General features: G+C 37.6%; 1 protein-coding gene across 1 annotated transcript in view; it reads right to left on the bottom strand.

Moving 5' to 3' along the window:
• Naa15-16 (N-alpha-acetyltransferase 15/16) overlaps positions 1-18372 on the bottom strand; it is a 261582-nt gene extending 243210 nt beyond the window's left edge. The window contains exon 1 of the mRNA XM_081738223.1: positions 18189-18372. Coding sequence (XP_081594349.1) covers positions 18189-18245 — 57 coding nt within the window. The 5' untranslated portion in view covers positions 18246-18372. The remainder of the gene's footprint in view (positions 1-18188) is intronic.
• Between the last annotated feature and the right edge of the window lie 23 nt (positions 18373-18395).

Here is an 18395-nt window from a genome sequence, read left to right as displayed (position 1 = left end):
TAATTAAAAACACCAATCAATGGGGGGGGGGGGGAAAGCCACTATCGTAAAATTACTTAAACTACTTAATTTTGATATTTGAGATCGTTACAAAACCATGTCATTCGGCACTTGTAAAATATTTGGAGATTTGGGATCGTAACAAATGTCCTACTCTACCTAATTCATCTCTAGGATCGTTACAAAAGACGTAAGCCTCACAGCATCTGCACCATGTCATTCGCCACTTGTAAACTATTTGGTGATTTGGGATCGTTACGAAGGCGTAAGCCTCACAGCATTTGCACCATGTCAACCTGGGTTGTTACCCATTTAAAACCTGAGTGGAATGTAGCCTTAATTTTGGTAGAGCGAATTTGAGTGAAGCCAGATTGGTGACATCCTAAATTACCTTATCTTGCTAATGCTTTTAAGAACGCCTATAATGCGCTTACGACATAGAGCTTGGGGTTTCTCCACCACTGTTTTGAGACGGCAAAACAGAACCGTAGAGTTAAATAATAATAATAATAATAATAAAAAGAGTTATTATCACAAAAGATGACAAGTATTCTGTTAAAAATTTAGTGTATAAAGTGTGTATTTGTGTAGCGAAATCCAAATTATGTAAATTTAAGTGGGTGATCAATTCTCAATGTGTAAGTACGAAAAGGTTAATTGGTTCATACTTGCAACTTGATGAATTTGACCTCCAACTCACGAAAGATCCACTCTGCTAAATGCTGCAGTTTTTAGAGTATTTCAGCACTAAATCCAGTTTACTAATTGCCGACGTTACAATTGTTAAGCATTTCGTGGAGTTCCAATATCTCGCTACTTGTTCGACAATAACTGTTATCGCTGTTCAGTCTCCTGACTGTTGACTGTCTACGAACTCGTCACAATTCACTCCTTCACTGACTTTTGACCAAAAGACTGGATTATTTATACAACCAAAGATGCGTACATTACAGCAGATGGCTTTCAAAATTCGGGCAAAATCATACATGTGCATATGAGATTTCTCTGAAGAAATTTGCGTTAACCAATTCCTCTTAAAATGGAGCGACATGTCAGCACTCTGCCTTTACATAAATTACATAACGCTGTCCGATGCAATGTGTTGATGTTAAACAACAATGCTTACAATTACAAAAATGCTTACAATCACATAGATAATTTACATCATTTACATTCGCAGACTGTGTTTTCAGACATCACACATGCCATAACAAAAACAAATAATCTTTGAGAATTATTACAATTTAAAATTAAAATGAACAATGTTTTAAATTAATAAAATGAATTATCAAGACCCTTGACGAAAACAACACCCAAATTCATTTGGACTGAATCACAAAATGATGTTGCAATAAAGAACAAGAACGAAAAACCTTCAACGGCACGAATTTATTGATACACTCACTGAAAATAGTCATAAACGCAATAAAGAGTACCACCACTTGCTGTATTCTTGAAGAAGTTACTTTCAATGATCAAGTTTCCTTCCTTTTGTTCACTGACCTGAAACGTATAACAGTAAAGTATGTTCTGAAAGGGTTTCCATCGTATATTGTCATACTCTGATAAGTATAGTAGTTGGGCGTAGTTAGTATCAAATATGCCCTTTAGGCAAAGGAGACGGATGATTAATGAAAGTGAAATTAAAATTTCGGACTCTCCCACCGTACTTCTACTAGTGTTTTCAAATTGGAGAACCACGTTGTACGCTGGTGCCACATCGTGCGCATTCCGGTGAATCATCAGCTGGAACTGACCCGTAAGTCTTAACGAAAACGAAAATCTCTAAATATTAGTTTGTTTGGATGCATGAAAAGATATGTTCGTCGTTCCAGCTGTGAATGTTGGAAGGGGAGAGGGGGCTGTGTGTGTGTGTGTGTTTTAAGATCACTTCCACGCACAAAAAAACGAAAGACTAAAATATACCGTCTTTTCTTCTGAAAACACGTGTTTACTAGCGGTAATATTAGAATGATAAAGTCTGTTGCCAAGGAAACCCTCCACCCACTGTTGCTAAAATGACGTTTATGATTTAACCTTGGCTAAGTGACCGCAATCACTATGTGACTTAGATTCCCTTCTTCAAAACAAATCTGCACGTGTTTTGAGCTGTCAATTTGTTTCTAGTTAGAAAGAACTTCAATGGTCGTTAATGCAGCTGGAATGCAATCCTGAAGTTCACCCAAAGTTGTTGATAGTGGAGTCACGTATGCTGCGTCTTTCACATGTTCCCTGTTGCAAAATGCCTATGAAATGGTCGCTGTACAGTAACAACGGCAAAACACTTCTCATATTTCAAAGCCCAGAATGTTTTCTGCTGCATAGACGTCACTTTGGAAACTAGGGTTGCGCTGCCATCCGTCAGCAGAAGCCAAAATAACGAATATCATAAATCAAATTTTCAAAAGTGCTTTTTCGTTTCATTATTAGCACAAACACATTGTATTAATAGCTTTCGACATATTTTACTTTAAAACCCGATTAATCATTTATACTCATTCTGCTTTAACATCCTGTTATCTGTATGATATAGGGGACATGTAAAAATAACATATGAAAGAAGCTATTTACTTTACTCTGTAAGTGCACAAGAAATGCCTCTGGAAAAGTTTACCTCAATTAATACGCAATGTTTCAACAATTGCCAAATTTTAAAAATCTGTAAATTCTCTTCTCTTAAGCAAAGCTAAGGATATGAATACCACATGAGGTATCTTCGTCTTACTAGATTAATTACCCATATATGAACAACACACTCAATTAGTAACCTATGTTAATTTGTATAGCTTATATATATTCATATTTAGAGTTCCGTTATATACAATATTTAATTTATATTTCTCTATGTTATTTTTATTTCGAATTGTATTCATACATAGACGTCTGTTTTTGTTTCCTCTCTTGTGTATTATTTTGATTTTTTGTTTTAAAATATTTAACTATTTTTTTTACTTAAGTAGCATATTCTTTTTTTTATGCTATTGAAATACTTTTCTTCTGCAATAGTTAATATTTTCTATGTTTTGGTGTTCTTTTTTTTAAAAATAATAATAATAATAATAATAATAATAATAATAATAATGTATGCATGTGGTTAAGTGCTCGGAGAAGGCAGCAGAGTCTTAACTTCGTCACGTAAAAGAAGTCATAAATAAATAAATAAATGCTACTGCAAATGCTATAGCAAAGTGCAATGTTTCAATGATGATCTCTTTTGTTTACGTATATAATTTTAACTGAGTTCACGAGGGAAAATTATCTTCCTAAATGAGTATATCTCGGCGAACATAGATATCTCAAGCCTCCCCGCTAGTCTAGGGCGCACATGGTCCTCAGTTCGATTCCCGGTGGCAGAGTACAAAAAAATAATTTTATAACCATGCCCTTTCATTAATCATCCGCTTCCTTTAGTCTAAAGGGCATAATCGTGGGACGTTAAACTTTAAAAAATCATTTGATAAATATCTTAATGACAGTTGATGGCTTGGTCGTGTAATCCAGTTCTCTTGTAGTCGAGATAGTGGGATGGGGAACGGTCTGCAATGGGAAGTTGATCTTTCACGATGGCCTACGCACTCGTCCATTCCATCGGATTCAAGCCCCGGCCCTGGTTCGTAGTGTACGTTAACACTGGGTCCACCCTTCATAGCCTCGGTGTTGAATAAAGACCCAAATCACCAACTCACACAAAAATTAACACAGGGTGTTTCAAAATGAATACCGGGGTTTTATGGCTTTGTAGTATTTATTACATTTAACGTACAATTATACATAATACATCAAATGAAACAGCAACTCAAATAGTTTTTGCCACAAGTGTTCAATGTGAATACCATTCGTCATACGGCACACACCGAGTCGATAGGCGAGAAAGAAGCATAAACTTTCCTCCGAGATATGACACAAAACACTAAATTTAGAGAAACCATCTCGTGGGGATTTGCTGACCCCCAGATGCGAACATTATGAGTGTTCACATGGCCAGTTAGGTGAAATGTCGATTCATCACTGAAGACGTGATCCAGGAAATCTTCATCGTCAAACAATTTCAGTCAATATGCGTCGAGTGAACATTTACGCTTACACGACAAAATAATTAAATAATGAATGAAAATCAACTGGAAATCCGAAATGGATCCATAAATTAAGAAAACTCCGTTAACTAATATCTTAAGTTGTCCGTACAACCAATATCTTTCAAATTTTTACGTTCACATGTCCAAATCGAACTTCAATGACTTTTAACATTTTTCCTTGTCATGATGATAAGTGTAAACGGTCATTCGAAATATACTGACTGAAATTGTTTTGTAAATAATTGGAATACAACAGAAATAAGATTAACCTTTTTTAAAACATTTTAAGATATTTATAATTTCTGAGTCATTCTCACTTTGGAATAGTAAAGAGTAATCTAATTTCCTGTTTTATCTTTGAGCTTGTGTTAAGCCTCTAATGCAACGCTGGTAATATAGATCTGTTGGCTAAGATTTTTTTTAACTAATAAAGAATGGAACGAACCATTATTAGGCATAGCAAACTCTGCTAACGTCAGTAAAGATGATCATGTGAAACGTACATATATGAATGATGGGTTTACATTTATAAGGCTATCTAAGCTTTTGCCTAGATGCTTATGCAAACCGTTAACTCTTAAACGTTTTGGAAGGTTATATGAGGGGCAGTCATAAAGTTCCTCGAATGTTGTTCTAGTTTTGACATTTCTGACGCAATCACAATAAATCTTGTACAGTACAGTCGTTAGGTTGCCTACTTATGAATTTGACAAGTATTAACACGTCATAGCAGGCAGTGTGCGAGTAGTGTAGCTGAACGAAGAAGTGTGTGTGGTGATCAGTTGGTGCAATTTCATCGATCGAGCAACGTGCAAACATCAAGTTCATGTGCAAATTGCGGAAAATCTGCTTCATAGATTCTGAAAGCCTTAAAACAGTTTAGCACTATCGAATATTTGGCTCTTCCCAAAGGCTAAAAATGAGTGTTTTCCGTTTCGCCAACGCAGAAGAGACCAAAACCAACGCGACCCCTGAATTTCGGAAGATAAAAAAAAAAAAAAAAGACCTTTGTCGGTGCTTTCACCAATCGCAGGAGCGATGGAACAAGTATGTGTATTCCGAAGGTGCCAACTTTGAAGCCAATTAAGTAAATGTGTACTTATCCTGTAGTAATAAAGAACTACAACAGCATTACGGAAACTTTCTGACTGCCTCTCGTATGTTAGCATTAGTCGAAACATAAATTAATGATTGAGTGGGGACGGATAGCCCAAAGTCACAGCTATCCGTGAAGATGTTAAAGGTTTGATTCCATTAACAAGCTCGGCCGAGATAATCGCCTTAGTTGTCTATCGTAAAGAACAGAATCCAAAAATTCGCTTTCGTTCATTATCGTGCATAGTTATGGACAGAGTACTAACAATACACTCTTTTATAACGCTCACATGCGTGATCCTAATAAATACCTAAGTTTACATTAGGAACGGATGCGATGTCATTCACCTGTGGCCCACAAGTACTACTCTACTACAATAGTTCTAACAAGTGCGAGAAACATGCACAACCTTTTTATTTATTTATTGTTTAAAGTCCCATGAATATGCATCGAGGCAAAGGGAGATGGTTATGAAGACAATAATGGAAGCTGGAAGGAAACAGTAGAAGCCCAAGTAAACTCACGCAAATGGTGTTTGTACACCACTAAGCTCAGCCGGTGGGATGTAGAATCGAACCAGGGACTCCACGGGTCTGAGGTGAGCGCTCTGCCACTGAACCATTGCATTAACCTGTGCTTTCTAGTATGGCAACTAATTCACGTGAGAATAGCTTATCCGCAGGAAATAAGCGCGTTATCTGTAGTGGATATGTGCATACACAATTTATTTGTTTCTAATAAGACGGCTTATTTTCATGGTTAAAAATAATACCATTTATCGTCTCTGCTTAAAGAATACTAACCATTAATGCTAATGTAAAATTGACTTTAAATTTTTAATAATAATAGAGACCGTACATTACTACGATTGAGCAGTAGGCTATGGTTCGATACAACAGTAATAATCGAAACGATTAAAATAACCTGAAAATGTCTATCTTAGGACCCTTTGCAACTGTACATCCACATCATAAACAGTTTTTCTTGTTAATGAAATTTGTCAATAATTTGATGATAAATTACGTGGAAACTAATTATGATATACTGTACTGAATATTGAAAACAGTTTTCAATTATGAAAGTTGTATGAAGCAACTCTCCTTACGGAAATTATAGGATACAAATTAAAAACGAATAAAAGAATCTAAGGTGCAGTCCAGAGAACTATACGTGAGTTCATAAATTATGTAGTTTTTTCGTCAAAGAATCCATTCCTAGCACCTACGAACTATTTCTTATGAAAGGAGTGCATTCCTGGGAACATATTCAATTTAGGAGGGTAGCGTGTGGACATATGCCATAAAAACAACAATGCGAAAATTAACAACCTGTGCTGTGGACACGGATGAGGTTGCGCCCGTAGGGAGCAGGCGCGTTAGCGACGGTGGATATGTGCGTAAGTGAAGATAGAGTTCCTCATGTAAATACATTCCATGTGTGTCACACGCGTCACAACACACTGCACTGACATACGAATTCAGTTCATCATTGCCTCCTTATACAGTCTTACATGGTTGAAACTATACACCCTGGATTACATTTTTGAACATTAGTAGGCACATCAGAAGTGAGACTCCTATATATTTTTGATTACTTAACTTCTACATTCCTCTTTCGAAATAACCTTTGATATTTCCCTAAATTTTACGATCCTATGGTCCCCTAAACCGACCTAGCACCGAATTTCATTATGACTTCTGCACTACAAGAACTAAGGGTCACATTGGTCTCTATTCTTTCAAGGAGTGCTTTTCAATTACTTTCACACATCTATTAGACCTAGTCTAATAGGTACTACATTCTTGCGTCCAATACTTCATTTACTTTCCCAATCTTCTTTGATGCTGCGGACTCCTTGTACCGACTGACAATTTTCTGCAGCCCCTATCGAAATGTTTCTTTTTTTAAAATAAATTTTACGTCATAAAAATGAAGGATAAACTGCAATATTACAACACTAGATGTGTCATTTATCATAATGCTACTATTGTCGTAAATACAGATACCTGGAATAATACGACCATACCATAGACCTAATATGACGGCTGATGCTGTTTCTTAGATGTCAATTTCCGTGTGTTCGGATCAAAACTACATAATTTCAGACACATATCTGACTCCACATTACAGAAAAAAGAATGAACTGTACGTCTTATGGTTATGCTGGCTAGGCTAAAGGGGACGGTGATGATCAGAAATGAATGAAAATGGTGGAATGAAGGAAACGGGAGAGCTACGAAGAAAACCACGCACACGATGTCTGTCCAGCACAAAGTTCACTAGGGGCGAAATGGGGTCGAACAAGGAAAGGAACCCCATGCCTCAGAGGTGAACGCTCTGCCACTGAGGCCCCTGACTCCACGTTATGTCTGTTCCTTTATTTGTCTTTCATATTACAAGGTGAGAAAATGTTGTCTCACATAAACATACAGAGTTTAATAATAATACATATATTATATCCCTTTTGGAAATTTCAGAATAAACGGCCTTAGCATGGCACAAAACTCCAGTAATGATGATAAAGGAAACAATATTTCGAACGTTAAATCGCAAGATAACTTAATAAGCAGACAGCTCTATCACGTATAATATGGGAACGAAATATGACTATTATCCACTTCACAAAGACAGGCCCCTGACTTCACGGTTCATTCAGTTTCGGCACTTGTTGACTCATCGCTGCTCCTGCTATCTTCCTGGACACTTATTAACAATGGCTCCATTTCTACTTCAAGATTTATCAGAATACACATTTTCAGCTTACGAACATGTTAAAGGGAAAAAAGAAATGTAGCCTCGGCAATCACGTGTTCACCCAAGTGGTCCTGCGATAAACTCCCCTGTCGAATTTAACAGAGAAACATCGAGTTCTTTGTTTTCTTTCAACAAAAGAAAACTACGCAATGTGTGGGTGACGAGGGTTGTTTTTACCTCTAATCATGTTTTGAACACTTTCCTTCAGTTCGTAGGCGTCAAAAACACACGTACTCACATCATATGGATTCATTGGAGTGAGACGGATGAACGTGCATTTGTATTTTTCTCAGTATTTCTCGTGCTTTTGTTTTGAAAAAGATATAAATATTCTTTCTACGAGCGGCGGTATTACAGAAAGAAGAGGCAAAATTTAGAGCGATAATAAAATTGCAAAACTGATGAATGACTCAGACAGTTACGACGTTGGATACTCAGGTTCGATTCCCTGCTGGTGCTCGTGTGGTTCGGATTCCATGCTAATCAGTAGGTCCACGTCTCACATAGCTCGCTGCTGAAAGGGACGTTAAACTCAAAATCAACTCAACTCAATTCAAACGGTTATGAGTTAAGATAGTAATGAAATTGATTATTCTGTACTCAGTGGCGTATCCGAGAGTGAACAAGATAGTATCTCCGTTTCAAGTGAACTTGAGGTTGGACCGGGAAAGAAAAAAACGCGTCGCTCCTATTCGAAAGCAGATTATGATGTACTAAAATATCATGTTACCAATAAAGCATGAACAAAAAGCAGGTACTAAGACGCATATGCAATAGGTTAATAAGGGTGCATTTGTAACAAAGAAATTTAGTTCCATAATTTTTCCATCATACGATAGATTCTCCTTGTGGGTGTTGTTAGTTCCAAAGGTGCATAGAATGCATCAGTTAATTTTGTATATGATGCTCTTGATCCCGCCGGTTTAAAGAACCGAACAAAACTGTCATGCTTCGCATTGACATCTTCAACCATTACCACCCCACAACTGGTGATCATAAACGCAAGCAACGAAGTACTGGATGTGGAAATTCGTGGGCACTGATGTTATCTGTACATCTTCCTTCATACTCACTTGAATTTGATGTTTTGTAACATCGCAGTGTACTTGTCCTAAGCGGTATAAATCTGTTTTGATCTAATGTGAGCAGGGTTGGCTGGTTTAAACCAGCTGGTTTTTTGAAAAAAAAAAAAAAAAAAAAAAAAAAAAAAAACTGGTTTAAACCAAAAAACAAAAAAATGTTCGTAAAAGTGTAAGTTTTTGTAAAATCTTGATGAACACACACTTGTGGGTTATCACGTTTCACTCCCGTATATTATTCGTATTATATTCAGACCTAAATTCCCCATGCATTACTCAAAAAGATTATACTACAAAAGCAACTTTTTTTTTTATAAGTTTATAAATGTTTATTTTGTGATTTTTTGTAGTTGTTATTATTGTTATGCAATCGAAGAAAAATTCTAAATATTGTTTCGTTTCAATGTTTACTATTGATAAAATACATCGAAGATGCCGTACTTTTGTGTGTGTGTGTGGGGGGGGGGTCATACAGACCCCACGAGAGGCATTTAGTGAAATAAGTGTCTTTGGTATCTATTTATGTATAAATGAGTCTGAGCCAAGGTGGGCTCAAATAATTCGTATCTTTATTCACTTTTCTTATTGATATGCAGATTAAGTCGGTGTATTTCTTTAATTTGGACCAATAAGAGTCGTTGTTAACTAACTTGAACTAAATTAGTTCTTCTGTACTCCGTAGTACTTTGAAATTGTTCAAATGTAATTTTGTGTAATGGTTTCACTTGTGCAACTGTTTATATTTTTGTCCTGAAATGACTCTTGACAGTTATATTAAGAAGCATGTAAGAGTCGGCAGACGTATCGCATTTGTGGCCAACTAGTCCTGGTTCCGAGTTCAAATGGAGGACAATTTCTCTCGGATGTAACCCGAGAAGCGGTTTTTATTCCGCTTTAAGCTTATGTGACCCCTTCCAGCATAACCCGGTTGTTGCATGATAACATCAAGGCAAAACAAACTTATTTCTGTCCATATATGATATGAATATATAGAGCAAATTATTTAAACCATAAAAACGTGGTTTAAACAAAAAAAAAAAAAACGGTTGTTTTGGTTTTTTTAATAAAAACCATGGTTTTTGCCAACCCTGAATGTGAGGCACGGACTCAAAAGATTTCACTTCATTTTTTCCATATGGCAAACTTACTCTCAAAAGATAGGAACGTTAGCTTGTACAGCCTCCGTAGACACAAGTAGGCAGTTGATCCTTGTTACCCCCCCCCCCCCCGGCAAATCATATAGATATTGAGCGGTCATAAGCTGGCTTCTATATGCTCTTTCAAGACTACCTCTTGACACTTCTAGTCTAGTTGTACCACCTACAAAAACGCACGGGCTTTTGCCGTGAGCAGACACAAAATATGCCAATCAGCAGAGATACCAAAGTCAGATTCATGATGACAGAAGTTCAGTAGTCTTATTTTATTTTTAATACTGGGCAGCTGCCCAACACCGAAATAAATCAATGTTTTGACTAATGGCAAAACCTTCTGCAGATGGTTTATGAATTGCAACTGAAATGTATACACAGCAACAGCGTTGTAAATGATCACTTATAACACACAGTGTGACTGAATAATGTACCATGTAACACATTATAACGATACACAAAAGAATGTAAAGTGGTTTCGGAACTTACCCAATGATAACTTTGTACTTCATCTTGAATTACAAACGTGTAATTTTCTGCAAAATCAGCCAATACTATGGAATCAATGTCACTGAGGTTGATGTTCAAACCATTAAATACGCAGACAGCTTTTGATACATAGTAATGCTGTTTAAGGTCTAACAATTTCTGTATGACACTTTCAATGAATTCATTAGAACTCAAAAAGATGCTAGTTAAGTTGGACCTGTCTGTACTCACCCACTGTCGAACACAGACAGTTTCTTCTATTTCTTTCATTTCAGTTTTAACTCAAACACACGCGGTACGGGGATCACCACAATCTGAAAACTGGCCATAACTTTCTACTACTAGGAATACAATGGATGTACCCGATTGCAATGAAATGAGCTGAGCGAGCTTAAACTACGTAATCATTCCTGGCCATTATGCAATAATAAATGCCATTTTTAATTGTTGACAAAAAAATCGGGTGAAAACTTTTTCCCCATGTTAAGTCTATGCAAGCGTTTTTCGGTGATTATTACTCGATGGTACATCGGATTTTTTATTTCGACCTATGTTGTCACTCAGCACGACATACTCTATCAGCGTGCTAAGTTTTCTTGAGATCGGCCAAACGGTCTAGGAGGAAGCGTTTTTCGGTCATTATTCCTCGATGGTACATCGGATTTTTGATTTCGACCTATGTTGTCACTCAGCACGACATACTCTATCAGCGTGCTAAGTTTGGTTGAGATCGGCCAAACGGTCTAGGAGGAGTTCGCGGACAACCAAACGGCTAACCCGAGTATAAGAGCTTCGCTTCGCTCAGCTCAATAAACTTACTGTACTTAGTTATTTTTGCTACAGATATATTGATATATTTATTACTTAAGCACATAAAAAAGATTCTTAATTTCTATTGTAGGTCGGCCGCAAACCTTATTACCTGAAGTAGTTGAAATTATGACTGCTGCATGAGTTTTCCGAACGAAACTACACTCAGCGATGAGGGTTGTTCGTACTTTCGAAGCTTCCTATGCTCAACCTTTAGGACATTTTTCAATCTTCTTTAAAACATTTTTTGTTCTTTCTCATACTTCATTTTGATCACAATTATATGCACAAAAAATAGTGCGATCATAAAAAAATAAGAACAAATCCATACGCAGCAGGGTTGGCAAAAACCATGGTTTTTATTTTAAAAAACCAAAAAAACCCGGTTTTTTGGGTTTAAACCAGGTTTTTTTGGTTTAAACCAGGTTTTTATGGTTTAAATGATTTGCTCTATATATTCATATCATATATGGACAAAAAATTTTTGTTTCGCCTTGATGTTATTATGCAACTACCGGGCTATGCTGGAAGGGGTCACATAAGCTTAAAGCGGAATAAAAACCGCTTCTCGAGTTACATCCGAGAGAAATTGTCCTCCATTTGAACTCAGAACCAGGACTAATTGGCCACAAATGCGATACGTCTGCCGACTCACTCACGAAGGAATCCTGATAAAAAAAAATACGTTGTACTGATCTTTACATGCTTCTTAATATAACTTTCAAGAGTCATTTCAGAAGGACAAAAAGATAAACAGTTGCACAAGTGAAACCATTACACAGAATTACATATGAACAATTTCAAAGTACTACGGAGTACAGAAGAACTAATTTAGTTCAAGTTAGTTAACAACGACTTTTATTGGTCCAAATTAAAGAAATACACCGACTTAATCTGCATATCAATAAGAAAAGTGAATAAAGATACGAATTATTTGAGTCCCCTTTGGCTCAAACTCATTTATACATAAATAGATACCAAAGATACTTATTTTACTAAATGCCTCTCGTGGGGTCTGTATGACCCCCCCACACATACACACACACAAAGTACGGCATTTTCGATGTATTTTATCAATAGTAAACATTGAAACGAAACAATGTTTAGAATTTTTCTTCGATTACAATTACATAATAATACGAGGGTCATTCGGAAAGTAAAGAAAGTTTTTGTATAAACACTTTAATAACTGATATACAAAGGCGAAATTTGTGTTACATACTATGTGATACTTAAATTACTTTTCGACATAGTCGCCGTGTAAATTTAAACACTTGTCATACCGTGGTACAAGTTTTTCTATGCCTTCGGCATACACAGTTGCCGCCAAACTGTTGAACCAAACAATAACAGCTTCCTTAAGTTCATCATCACTGCCGTAGTGGCTTCCACCCAAAAAGTCTTTCAACCTTGGGAATAGGTGGAAGTCACTGGGGGCTAAGTCTGGACTATAAGGTGGATGCTCCCAAACTTCCTACTTAAACTGCTGAAGCAAGTCCCTCGTCAATGCCGCGGAGTGAGGACGGGCATTGTCGTGGAGGAGGATGACGCCACTGGTCAGCAATCCGCCCTTTTGTTTTGAATCGCGCGGCGAAGTCGACGTAACGTCTGACAGTAGGCAGCTGCATTTATGGTCTCACCTCTCTGCATGTAGTCAACGAGCAAAACACCCTTACGATCCCAAAAGACCGTAGCCATAACCTTTCTGGTGCTCAAAATTTGTTTGGCTTTTTTCGGCTTTTTCGGACAATTTGAATGGTGCCATTCCATGGATTGGCGCTTTGTTTCTGGAGTGATGTGCGAAATCCACGTCTCATCTCCACTAACAATACGATTTAAAAGTTTATCGCCATCCTTATGGTAACGGCTGAGAAAAGTCAATGCGGCTCCCATTCGCTTGGTTTTGTGTTCCTCCGATAACAGTCGAGGCACCCACCTTGCACTAATTTTTTTTGTAACCAAGTTCACCACTGACAATTTCGTACAACACAGTTCTTGAAATTTCAGGAAAGAAATCGTGCAGCCCATCAATAGTGAATCGCCTATTCTCTTGAATTTTCCGCTCAATTCTTCCTTTGAGTTCGTCTGTCACAACAGAAGGCCGGCCCGAGCGTTCCTCATCGTGCACATTCGTCCGACCGTCATTAAACAATATGCACCACTTATGAACTCATGCTTCATTCATTACATTTCCATACACCTCAGTGATTTGTCTATAAATTTCTATCGGACGCACTTTTCTTGCATTCAAAAATCTTATCATATTTCGAACCTCATACTTGGCGGGATCAGTAATTATATCGCACATTTTACAGTCGCACAGCGAAGCAATAACGGACCGTAGCGGATCGCAGCTGGTGCCAGACTGAGGCTAAAGCATGCCCAGGTCAATAACCACGCGGCAGCGGGGGTGGGGGAACACGCGCACGCGCTAGCGCAAAACGTTCTTTACTTTCCGAATGACCCTCGTAACAACTACAAAAAATCACAAAATAAACATTTATAAAGTTGTAAAAAAAAGTTGCTTTTGTAGTATAATCTTTTTGAGTAATGAATGGGGAATTTAGGTCTGAGTATAATACGAATAATATACGGGAGTGAAACGTGATAACCCACAAATGTGTGTTCATCAAGATTTTACAAACACTTACACTTTTACGAACATTTTTTTTTGTTTTTTGGTTTAAACCAGTTGGTTTTTTTGAAAAAAAAACAGCTGGTTTAAACCTTGGTATAAACCAGCCAACCCTGATACGCAGTGACAGCTTTTCCCCGCAACCATATTATTTCCGTATCACCACCTCATAGAAAACAGACAGCGTGAAAATGAAATTAAATTTTAAGTTTTACGTCCCAAGATTATGCCGGTTAGGCTAAAGGATTTGGTAATGATGAGATATGAATGAAATGGTGGAATGAAGAAAGTGTGAGGAAACGGGAGAACCCTCAGAAAACCCACGAGCACGGTATTTGTCCAACACAAAGTCCACACAGCGCGATCCGGGATCGAACCAGGGACACAAGCACCGGAGGTGAACGCTCTACCACTGAGCCACAGCGCCCCCAACAGACAGCGTGATGTATGTACACAAACAATCAAAACGAAGCTAGAGAGCGCCACAGCTCCCAGCGTAAAGCTAGTCTCAAACAGTCACATTTTTCTTCAAAAGTGGAGAATCCTCATTAACGCGTGTGCTTGAGTCTTAAACGCATCAATTTCTACACTTCAGCAGCTGAAACACACATCCATCATACACACGCGTACCTACATATATATATATCACATTTCATTGGTTCTAGTAAGTCTTGAGATTCAACATTATGTTCATACAGCAGTTTTCTTCCGACCTTTGTGGTACCGGTACTGAAGAGGATTGCAACACACTTGTCCAAAATGACGAGATTTGGCAGGAAACTACTTTTCATGATACGTACACAGTTTGGATTTTTTTTTCTTTTTTCTATTCTTAATTGTACAAGTTGCTGATCCCCTCACTTAATTCACTTACTGGAGTTAAAACATCTATGCACTTTCCAAGATGTATTCTTGTAACAGTCCTCTTGTAAACACTGTTCGACAGAGCACTCCACTTTCATCACACACACCCGCTATCCAAACTCACAACTCTTCTTTACAGAGAACAGCACTGAACGGACGTCTTGCTATGAGCTGGTTACAGTGGTATTACTCTAATCACGCGTGATTATTAGGACTTGGTTTTTGTTCATGCTTTGTTAGTGATATGGTACTTTACTCTCCTAGTCATATTAATTTCCATTTTCACGTGTTGTATAGCTGAAAGAAATACAAGCCTTTGCCATGTATATTGACATCAGTTTAAAGGTAACTTGCAAACGTTAGAGTTTGTGTACTTGCCAACCTTAAAACTCCGATTGATTTTATTTTTTTTTAAACCGTCAGTACATTATAACTAAAGGCCATTTAGCGTTAAGGGATGGTATTTACTATCTCCCCCAAATCCACCGATGGCTCCGGAGACGGTACCGTGATCCACAGTGAGCCATTGTAAACAGCCTCGTTCATGCGTATACCCACAATCGATGCCGTGCCTGCTTCCTACGGACGCATCATCTCGCTATCACTTGGACCCCTATGCTGCGCTCCTGTCCTCATTCGGTTAGATACCATTAATCATTTTAGTGGCCACCTAGCACAAGTTGGTTCGGGTTATATTCACTATAATTTTTATACCATATGGCCACACTGTATTTACATTCACCATAATTAAAAATAACGAACCGTAATCACTACAAAGTGAGCCATAGTCACTACCAAGCGATTTGAGGGAGAAACTAAATAATAACCATGTTAAGTTTAAGAATTTTCGCACTTCCCCGACCATAGATATTCAAGTGCAAACATTGGCAAAATTCCGCTTGTGGCCACATTTAATTCCTTACAAAATCATCATTCACTTCTATGATATCCAATTGCGTCGAGCTGTACATTGTGTGGTGATAAATACTAGTCCATATTGAACAATTTTAACTCAATTACTTTCCTGAATTTTCGGGGCTTCAAAATTGTAATTTGACTGATGTTCACTTATTATTTTTTGTGGTATTCGAAATTAGGGTGGCAAAAGTTTTGGCACTGCATTAAAGATCATTTCATAATCTTTGGTGTTTGTCTCATATCTGTACCACGTTTGATTCCTGAAATAATACTGTTCGTCGCGTGCTTGATTTTCTCATGAATTGCTAACAGCCATATCACAAATATGGCTACCGTGGGCATACGGAATGAAATCCGACATTTCCAATCATACTACAGTACTGCGTTTACTAAGCAGTACTATGAGCATATTATCAGAATTTTAAAATAGTCGAGAACTCAAGTTCTATGTAAAGGCAATATTCCAGTCAAAGGTAATTTCTTATGAGACAGTAGATACTTATATACAAAAGATTTTTTTTTTTTTGCAAACTCCCGTTCATACATACACCCACCGTCACCAACGCGACTATTCCTATTTCGTCCACCCCTGCAGACTCGCAGCATTGGTGCTTTTTATGGTAACCTAGAACAGATTGGTTGGAGCTTTTTGGCCAGGATGATATATGTATACCTATAACGGTTAAGCCTTCCAAAAGACAATCTGCACTAAGCGCTGCAAGATTGCACTCCTGCGCACAAGAAATTGTATGAGGCACTAGGAATACGTTTTCTGACGGAAGAGCTACATAAGGATACGATGAACCAAATTTTAACACAGTCAATGTCGCTGTTGGTAAGAGCGTTAGGTACAACAGCAAGGGGGACACAAATCAAAATAGGAGGTGAACTGTACAATGTATGCTCCCTCCAGTTGACATCTTTACATAGATACGAAAAATTTCACTCGATTAATTTTAGCAAAATAAAACCAAATTTTTCCAATCCTAAACTAACTCCATCCCACTATACTATACCCATTAACTTGTCAATGCGTAACTGGAACGTGTATTGTAAAGTTTACTCGGATATGGTATACATGAAGCTGCATCACTTCCCGAAGGAGCAGGACGCTCATACTTTTAGGGATTATTCATTGAGTATGTACAAACTTACAAAGGGGGTAACAAAGCGACTTTTCTTTACTTATCGACTGATACGAAAATAAAAAAGAACGTACCTGTACTTTATATCTGCATGTGTAGTGCCCTTGTACTTTATGATTATGTGTGTGGGGGGGGGGGATTTAACGCATATCGCATGTCTTGTGCACATGGATACTTCTTACTATTGCACTACGTAGAAAATTTATGGTATTTCATGTACAAGTGGTAATAGAACACACAAGAAACGCAGATCAGGGGGTTCTCATGTATACTATTACCGTTTACTCCTAGGCCTAATTAGCTGCAACCATTTCTTTTCTAACCCGCAGTCTTGGTTCTCAATCCTATTCTACCGGTAAATACAAGATCGCAAACAATTACAGCAATATTTCTATACAGCAAACTCATTTTTAAAAATGCGCACAATTTTAAATGCTCTCCTACATTTGAACTGACAATAAACACTTATTCATTTTCTAGCGCTAAGAGAAACTATACTACTATAAAATGGGAATCAAGATTTCATATTCTACTCTTGCACTAACAATTACGCTCCACAACGAACTGACGTATTTTTGTCTCTTTTAGAAACTTCTCAACAATATAAATACATTCCATATATATAATTACAATACTTAGTCCGAAAAGTGCTCTCTGCGTTTTCAGGTCGTCAGCTGTGATAAAATTTTCGACTTACATCGAGACATGAAAGAAAATGCAAAACAAACGGAATCTTACTAAAACATGTAAGTCATGAGAATTGGAAGTTATGCGAACTACTTTCCTCTGCATTATGCTGTAATTTGTTTGCTTTTGTAACACTGAAAACCAAATACAGCCCCCAGCATATTTAATTGCCGTTTCTTTCGTATTAACTATTTCCACAACTTGCTTGCATACATGCACCTATCACCACCTACCGTGCATGGAACAAGAAATAACTGAAGCGCATACCAGATTATTGACGCACACTGGCAAAGGCAAAGCGCTAATAACTCAACTTATTATACCCTTCTTGATGTATTTCACATGCAAATTTTGCTTAGTATGCAGGTAGCTCGGGAGACTGAAATAAATATATGCATTAAAAATTTAACCTATGTCGTCCACCTATAATGCAGTACTTACTGCAGAGCTTGGAATTAATCCAGTTCTTAAAATTAGGACTTACCAATATCCGTTTGAAAAGAGCATTTTCTTTGGGTGGTAAGGGATTACTGGAGGGCATCCTCGAAATTCCACGAAATTTGAAAGCCGCGAGAATCCGGCAAATATATTTTCTTACGGGAAACCTCGTGGCTACAATCTAAGATGGCGATGGTGATCACGTGATCGGAAGCTCTTCAGAGAGGAAGTGACGTCCGGCCACTGTGTTTAC

The sequence above is a fragment of the Thermobia domestica genome, chromosome 14 (genome assembly GCF_964235325.1).
Source record: "Thermobia domestica chromosome 14, izTheDome1.hap1.1, whole genome shotgun sequence".
Classification (NCBI taxonomy): domain Eukaryota; kingdom Metazoa; phylum Arthropoda; class Insecta; order Zygentoma; family Lepismatidae; genus Thermobia; species Thermobia domestica.
The sequence above is the reverse complement of the archived record's forward strand: the minus strand, read 5'-3'. Positions and strand labels throughout refer to the sequence as shown.